Source organism: Bos indicus, chromosome 5, assembly GCF_029378745.1.
Source record: "Bos indicus isolate NIAB-ARS_2022 breed Sahiwal x Tharparkar chromosome 5, NIAB-ARS_B.indTharparkar_mat_pri_1.0, whole genome shotgun sequence".
In the NCBI taxonomy this organism is placed as follows: Eukaryota; Metazoa; Chordata; class Mammalia; order Artiodactyla; family Bovidae; genus Bos; species Bos indicus.
Genome location: NC_091764.1, coordinates 96,923,078 through 96,931,959, shown reverse-complemented (window position 1 = coordinate 96,931,959; position 8,882 = coordinate 96,923,078). Strand labels below are relative to the sequence as shown.

The 8,882-nt window shown below is 44.2% G+C and overlaps 1 protein-coding gene across 1 annotated transcript; it reads right to left on the bottom strand.

Annotated features, from left to right (window-relative positions):
• Positions 1 to 1,615: 1,615 nt before the first annotated feature.
• GPRC5D (G protein-coupled receptor class C group 5 member D) lies at positions 1,616 to 7,981 on the bottom strand. Its single transcript, XM_019960126.2, has 3 exons — positions 7,066 to 7,981; positions 2,967 to 3,021; positions 1,616 to 1,871 (listed from the first exon to the last, which is right to left on the bottom strand). The coding sequence occupies exons 1-3, from the start codon at positions 7,958 to 7,960 to the stop codon at positions 1,787 to 1,789; spliced, it is 1,035 nt and encodes a 344-aa protein (XP_019815685.2). The 5' UTR covers positions 7,961 to 7,981; the 3' UTR covers positions 1,616 to 1,786.
• Positions 7,982 to 8,882: the final 901 nt, after the last annotated feature.

The window sequence follows — 8,882 nt, the reverse complement described above, 5'->3', positions numbered from 1 at the left end:
CCCAATCCAGGAAGATCCCCTGGAGGAGGAAATGGCAACCCACTCCAGTATTCTTGCCTGGGAAATCTCATGGACAGAGGAGCTTGGCAGGCTAGAGCCCATGGGGCCACAAACAGTCGGACATGACTGAGCAACTAAGAACACAAGCTATTCATTAATAGTTTTATCTGTTCTTTTAAGTGGTTCCTCATGGATTCCAACTCAGAAGATGATTGGGGTGTTTAGCGTTATGTGAATTGCTACATAAACTCAAAAGAATTGATATTTTCATAAAGATATTCTATAATTTTCATAAAATTATATTTTCCTGGATTCATCTTTCTGGAGTTGGTCACTCATGGTGCATGTTATTGCTCCCTAGCTGCCCAGAGCATAATTCCCTGCCCACGGGTGTCTCACTGAGGAAGCAGACATATGCAGTCAAGTCTGTACCACATGACCACACCAAACACAGCTGAAGGGACCAGTGGTGATTACCGGGCCCAAGGGCAGCCAATCCACAGGGTGATTATAAATTAACAGGTGGGCCAATGCAAAAGAGCACCCAATCAGAGACACTGGCGAGCAGCTGAGCCAATCAGAGTCTCTCTTAGGAATCTGAATTATGCCATACAGGGAGAAAGTGAGTCGGCTGGATAAGTAAACATACTTCAAAAGGAAATAGTGAAGCAAGTGTCAAAGTGTTAGGAGAGGGGTGGTTGTGGGAATGGGGAGAAAGCAGGGTCCCCTCAACACCCGACAGTGTTCCATCTCTGTGAACCTGGCTGAAGGACTGTAGAGGGTTCCCAGACAGGGTTTTCTCTCTTTCCTGAAAGGTGTAACCTTACAATTCCATTCCTCAGACAGCCCGAAGGAGACACTTTGCAGCCTTACAACCCCCCAAAACTAACACACACATGGTCCAAATTTTGATAAAATGAGGATAAACCTCAGAGGCAATTTGGTACAAAGAGGTTCAATTTTACCTTTACTAATTTTAGGGGAAACATCTTGGGAAACAGCATTAGCCATTCTATATGTCTTTAATGGGTTTACTGAAATTTGTCAGCTGACTCAAACACCTCTCACCTTTGAAACGAAACAAAACAAAATTATGTTGAAGGTGCTGTTGTCATCATTTTGGGGATAAAAACTAGGAGGATGGGTGACAATGCTGAAATCCTTTATGAGCATCAACTCGGGTGGCTCTTAGCTTGCTGTTACTGGTTCATCAAAGCAGGTCACTGACCTCAGTCATGTCTATGCCATACTTGCTGTCATGGGAGTTCTTATGCTGTGGGAGAAGCCTGCCGGCTTGCAAGCCTATGGAATGTACAATTGTGGAGATCCTGAGGGTTCTGCTATGACATTTATTGCAAATTCTGAGTCAATCATATTTAGGGGCCCCTTTTAAAAAAATGGCTAGAGGAGTTATCCAATAGTAAGTTGCTACTGCCATCTGTACTTTGGCAAATCTGTACTTTGTCACATTAGCATGACTCCGTTCATCAAACTGAGGTCTTTTGGTCTCATTAGTAAGAGGCGCCAATTTGTCCTAGCATTGCTGGGGAAGAGAATCTTTCAGTTATATGAATGAAGAAAGAGACACGTAGTCATGGTAGGGTGGCCAGAAAGATTGTAATTATGCCTGAAGGGCAGTGTCCTGAGGAAGGGCTCCAGATGGATGGAGAGGACCAGGAGGCAGGGAAGGAAGGATGCTTTATTGGTAGATAGGCTTCCCACTTGCCCATGGGGACGACACTGGGAAGATCTTCTGGGTTTTCACGATTCATGTTTTCTGTGGACTTTATAATTGTGCATCTTGCTGGGGGCTTCCTTTAGCCCGTGGAATGAGATATTTCTGTGTGGCATCAACAATCTGCAATGGAAGAAATGCCATTAATAGCTTTCTCAGCCAACATAGGGGATGATACTCTGCAACACTATGCCCGAAATATTGTCATTTCACCATTATTTAATCCTTTGTTAATTAAACAAAAAAGAAAAAAAATGTTGAGTCTACCCACATCATTTTTTCTCTTAGCCCTTAGTAAGAATCTGTTTGCAAAATTACTGGAAGTTGAAAGTAACCCAAGAAGTTCTTGACGGGGAGAGTGAAGATTTTCTCATGGTGTAAATACCCTCAGGAGGCTTAATTACAGCAAATGATATAGCTATGTCCTGGCCTGTCATTCCAGGAAAAGGCAACGTTAGATAGCAGACCAAAGGGCTTAACCTAGTTACAGTTGCCTAGTTCAGTTCACTGAACGAGCAGTCTGGGCGTGGCTTTCTCTCTTGGATCTTAGTGGCTTCTGACCCCATAATACAAATGTGTCCCAAAGTGGTATTTTTGGCTGTTTGGCTTTGTCTGTCTTCAAGCCATCATGGCACCAATGTAGGTTACCTCTGGTTCTACTCAGCAGTGTCCCTGTTTTTGCAGGCATAAAACGGGTGCACCCACATGGGTGTCCAGATGATGCTGACAGACCCAGCCCAGTTCTTGGGGCGGCCCAGACAGTGACTCAGAGAGGCAGCCAGCATGGTCCAGGAGATGCATTTAGACCACTGATGCTAAAAACAGTTCCTACACTCATGCATATTTCTAACTTCCCTCCCCCTTGTCCCCAAGGCAAAAAGCAGTGAGCTTGCTCCTCTTCACTCTCCACCTGAACCCTTCAAGCTGCCTTTTCTTTCAGGGACATTCACCTGCATCAGAATTTATTGTCAATGGCAGTGGCAGTTGAGGGTTGGGAATGGTTTGGGAAGAAGCAAAAGGCATGATTTAGCTTCACTGCACTGCCCTGGTATGGATTCAGTCTGGATGGCTCAGGCTCTGCATGTCTGGAGGAATGACCCTGCCCTATCTATCCTCTCTTGGGTCAGGAAAGCCACTGGAGAGGAAGCTTGACAGCTCGCCTGAGGAAGGTGGGCTTCCTCCATCCCTCCTTGGAGAATGCAGATGAGCACATTTACCTGCAGCTGAGTGGGGGCTACCATATGCAGTTAATGCTACATCCTCCTCAGCGCCATCACTGTCTCGGGCTGAAAGCCAAAGGAGGGAAGGTCTGGGTTAGTGTCAGAGGTTCACCTGGAAACAGCACCTGAGGAGGGTGGGGCTCAGTGGCTTGCAAAGAGGCTCCTTCCTTTAAAAATAAATTCTCCACTGAGGCTACTTTTTTTTTTTTTTAATTTGTGATTTAAAAAAGAGCATTGTTAAAGCTTCGGAAGAAGGTTGCATACAGATCACAATTGTGTATGCAGGAAAAGTACCTCTGTGCTTAGTAATTGAAGGGGCTGAAGCCTCATCATCACTTTCTATGCTGAGCAAAAGCTGGTATTTGCGGTAAGGAAAATAATCTGAAGGGCTTGGGTTGGCAAGAGCACTTTTCTCCTGTTTTCCATCATTTGCTATTCATTGACTCCTTTTTTACATTGCATAGCCTCGTTTCTGTCTTAATACCTTCCAAAAAATCATACTAGATTTGTCTGTAGATATTTAAACAACGGATAGAAAAAATGCCCACAATAACGTGATTCTTTAAAATGCACATGGGTCTTGGTTTTAGTGAACTTGATAAAACAATATTCTAAGTAATCTAGAACAGATAAAGTAGGCACTACTAGAACAGGAGCTTTCCTTTCATAAAAAATGGTTCATGGCTGATATTCTAGATTTTTATTGCTTTTTTTGCCACATCCCAAGGCATGTGGGATCTTAGTTCTCTGACCACGGATTGAACCCCCACTCCCTGCAGTGGAAGCGTGGAGTCTTAACCACTGGACCACCAGGAAGTCCCCTGATGTTCTAGGTTTAGGATCTTTGCAAATGATGTCACACTAAAAATTCTCAGTTAAAAGAGCAATTGATTTAAAAAATTCAGTTGATGCGCAGTTTTTCAGGAACATGTTTATATCTCAGGGCACAGACTATTTATACCCATTTTCTTGGTGTTTTGTAGTAATATGCCTGATTGGATTTTTATTCTTCATCTAGATGTTTTTATATCTTTGAACTAAGTCCATACATCACTTTAGAGAGAATCTTTAAAGACTAATCTTTTGAAAGACTTCCAGGGAAATGAAAGCCTTAATCCCCTTTGCTGATTTATTTCAGCGTACCAACTCGTTGCATTTAATCTGAATGCTTCGCGCTTCCATTTGGGTCTATTTCTACCCTTCATCTTTAGCTGGAGACAGAAAACAGGACAACAGCCTCTTGGGGAGAAGTCGTCATATGTGTGAAATTCCTTGCTAATCCCTTCTTGTCTTACTCTTCTTTTAACTGATTAATTCTGGTCTCAGACCCCAGTGGTAAATCAAATAATTATGTGACTGCAATCACAGCTATAAATCAGAAGAGTCACATGACAAATGCATGCCTCACAGACTGGAACAAAATGTGTTTTGGTACAGAATTTAGAGAGAACTGAATGTCGGTGAGAAAGGCATCTAAAGCTTAAGAACTACCATCTCACTTTCATCTTCTTAACCTTCCCACATAGGTCTAATGTTATAACCCCTTCATCATCTTTGAGGTTTTCCACCAAACCTCTCCAGATCCCCACACTTGTCCTGAGTGGATCCCAGAGCTGGAATGGGTATTCTTGTCAGGGACTGACCGATGCTGAGAACAAAGGCCTGACTGTTCTTGCTGACCACACATCTGTCTACACAGCACTGCGATTGTTTCTTGAGCAGACAAAAACAAACACAGCTGTGAGTTGCTTTCCCACTGCCAGCTCTTGACCTACAGCAACACTTAGAATTTTTTACATTATTGTTATTACACTGTACTGCTCTCGTTCTTATCTATTTTGCATCTCTTTGTATGTTTTTTCCAAGCTAGGTGTCATTTTGTACATTCCTGAGTTTGAATCGTTCTTCTAATTTTTGACATCTAATTTTTCCAGGTAACCTCCATCCTGATTCCCTTCTCTAAGCTTAAGTTTCTGGTTATTCTGCCCAGTTTTGGATAGTAATCTACATGTTCTTTTCTACGCCACTGATGTTTCTTCCCACAAAATATCAAATTGCATTGACAATGACTATCTCTGGCAGAAATGGATTTTCTACCAATGCTCTAGTATAAAGACAGTTATAAGGAAACATTGCGCTTTTGAAAGCTCTTGTTTTTCCATAGGACATTTCTTAGAACACTTTAAATACCTGCCTAATCTTTGGGGGTGTGGAAAATTGATCGTTACAAGTCCCAGTGTGTTTTGGGTATTATGAAACACTAAGAACTCTCTCTCTCTGATTTTGTTTCCTAGAGACATATGATGGAGAAGGCAATGGCACCCCACTCCAGTACTCTTGCCTGGAAAATCCCATGGATGGAGGAGCCTGGTAGGCTGCAGTCCATGGGGTTGCAAAGAGTTGGATATGACTAAGCGACTTCACTTTCAGTTTTCACTTTCATGCATTGGAGAAGGAAATGGCAACCCACTCCAGTGTTCTTGCCTGGAGAATCCCAGGGGTGGGAGAGCCTTTTGGGCTGTCGTCTATGGGGTCGCACAGAGTCAGACACGACTGAATCGACTTAGCAGCAGCAGCAGCAGCAGCAGCAGCAGCAGCAGCAGAGACATATGACAGCAGACAAAGCAGACATAGAAGTTTTATCTTATTTTTTGGTGAGAACTATGAGAAGTCATTTCAAGAAAGATTGACTCTGCAATTCTGCCATGAACCTCACATCATCAAAAGCAATGAAAAACTCATATAGAAAGGATGTGTAGTCTCAATTTCCGATTCATGGTCAACTGAACTGAACAGAATTAATGGATGCAGCTATCTGAACAGGAATTAATTTGAATGTGTAATTAGCCATAGATTACAGCTCAAAAAGTGTATGACTTAACAGGAAAGCTTCTATTAATTTTTTTGAGCATGGTGAACGTAATGTGCGCTATGCCAATATGTAAAATAACATCCTCTTTGCACATTAGAAATACATTGTGAGAAATCAGATGCCTATTAAGACACAGAAATGGATGTAAAACTGTGATATTGGGTTATGAATAATGGGCCAGATGTTTCAGAAAGGAATTAATGAGTTTTGATGTATTTCTAGATCACTGATATTAGCCATTTATTCCCCCAGGTTATTGGAGTCCAAGTCACCTTGTTATCATGGATAATACATTTTATTCTTTAACAAATGTATAGTCAGGTGACTTGGTCTTACATAAGGATTCAAATCTGACCCAGAAATTATTATGAAAATGTCACATAAGCAAGTTCTTTTATTTCTATTAATGATTACACATCTGAGCCTCTGCTCAGAATTCTCACTTAATGGCACTTCCTGTCACTTTTTGTAAACCTTGAAGGCTCTCAGGAAGTGAATGGTTTGCAAAGTAGACATCCAGAAGTTATCGGGCTTTGTGACTCTAATGAGATGATGAGTCGTATGAATCGGTCTACTATGATGTTAGGGGAAGTTAGTTTTGAGACTTAAATTTTAAAACTGTCAGTCACTGCTGCCAGGGGTGACTTTTGCACTTGATGGGCAAAACATCTGGACTTAGCACGCTATGTCATGCAAGGGCACAACCACAGCCTGATTTGGGGCTGGTAAACTCCTTTTACAGTGGGTGCCTTTCTTTATCCAGTAACAATACTCAGAGCTACACCCTCTTTATTTAGGACCTCTGAGTCATTTCTGTCTTGGCCTCTCCTCATGAATCTCTGTATTCTGGATGAACTGATTTTTCAGAAAAGTTTAACGTTGACTCTGTCTGCCTCTCTAGGCTTGAGCTATTTAGTCACTTCCCTAGGTCTTCCCTGGTGGTCCAGTCAGTAAAGAGTCTGCCTGCAATGCGGAAGACCTGGGTTCAATCCCTGGGTTGAGAAAATCCCCTGGAGGAGGAAATGGCAACCCACTCCAATACTCTTGCCCGGACAATCCCATGGACAGAGGAGCCTGGTGGGCTACAGTCCATGGGGTCACATAGAGTCAGACACAACTGCGAGACTAACACTAGATCCTGACCATTCCATTTTTGTTCCTTCCTGCTGTATCCTCTGGCCCTGTTTTTCCTCTTGCTTTGCTCACAGGAGAGCCTCCCCGAGTTCCCCAGAGAGTACCTCTTGAGAGCTCCTGGTTCTGTGCTCTGAAGCTGCGTTGGTAAGTCGGGAGGGGGCAGGCATTGCCTGGCAGGGGGCAATCCTGCTGACACGATCGGTAGAGAATGCACAGCTCCGGGACAATGTACAGCAGCAGGAAAACCCACGCGTTGGTGACCAGGGCGATGCAGATGACAGGGTCGTCCCACTGGGGCTGCCGCTGGAGCTGTGTGTTGCCCCTCATGAGCATGGAGATCCACACCACCCAGATGATGATGGAGACGAGGACGGTGACAAAGATCAACCTGCCGTGCTGCTTCCAGTTCTCACAAGGGCCGCAGAAGGTGGTCTTGGAGACAAAGAACGTGAGGGCCATCAGGAAGAGGACGTATACCAGGAGGACCACGAAGTCCACGTTGAGCTGATAGGGTGTCATGTGCACAAACATGCCACCCCTGGTCATGATGAGAGTCACGTACTCAATGGCGATGATGGTCTGCAACAGGCTGACACCAATTGCAATGCACAGAATTGTCGTCCAAGAGAAGGAGGCTCGACCCCGGACCAGCTTCACCAGGTTGGAGGCATGAGCCAAGAGGCACGAGAAGCAGAGAGCAAAGAGGACCCCAAAGAGAAAGTAGCGGATGGGGGCAGTCTGCTGATTCAGCTGGATGATGAAAGCAAAAGCAAGGCCAAAGAGCCCCAGCACACCCAGGAGGAAGAGGAACTGGGTGGGGAGGACATTCCAGTGGGCGCAGTCTTGGACCCTTCTCATGAGGAAGAGAAACGCCAGGAGCAGCATGACTGTAACCACTATGCCAACTGCTGCCAGGGACTCCAGAACAATGCCCCATGCTCCCTCAGTGTCACAGAGGAAATAATAGTCCCCCGTGGACTCCTTGCAGTCCTCATACATGGTGACTTGTTGGTACCTCACTAGAACGATCTTCTTTTCCCCTGCAAAAAAAACCAGAATGAAACAACACGACTTTACGTTTACCCACAAGAACGTCTGTTGGGTAGTCCTGGACAGGACACTATAGTATCTCTGATTCCCAGATGAAGATGCCTGGACACGTTGAATGAAACAGCTCAGAACTATCCACCCCTCAGAACTATCCTAGCTCTGTCCTGCTAGGAAAGGAGAACCATCTTCACTTGAGGACTCTGGATCATTCATGAATTTCATGTCATAATTTCCACCAAGGCTTTTTGAAGCCTAAGGCAGAATTTTTTTCATAAAGATGGGCTGTGTGACAACGTGCGTATGGTTGCTGGACTCCAGTTGTAGCAGGCTCCAGAACAAGGGTTGTCAACATTAATGGACCATTTGATCATTCAAGACATGAAGTGCTCCTCAAAGGAGACAGGCTCTTCCCAGTCATTTTAATGACTGTTCCTTCTTTTAATTCAAGTCAATCCAACACATTGTGCTTAAATATCTGCTGTTAATTTGTCAAAGAATTTTACAAAGTGGTCTCTGCCCTCAATTAATTTTTTGGAGAGGTAGCACCAAACTCTGTCTTGAGTACGGTTGTCTAGAAAAAAAATCACACATATTCATTTGGAAACAAGTACCTAGCAGCTGAATACCCCTAGTTCCACTCCTCTCTGGTTATTCCCAAGCCAGCTGGCTTGAGTGACCCAGGCTGACAGCTGAGGGCATGGTCCCTTCATTCCCACTTACCTCCTCCGTGTCCACGCTGGAGGCTGAGGCTGTAGTGGCTGCAAGGTTGTAACTGCCAATGAGTAAGAAAGAGACAACCTCAGTGTCTTTAATCTCTCCCCAAATGGGCGGAAGGATGGAGGCACCCACTGGGGTTCCTACAGAACCTATA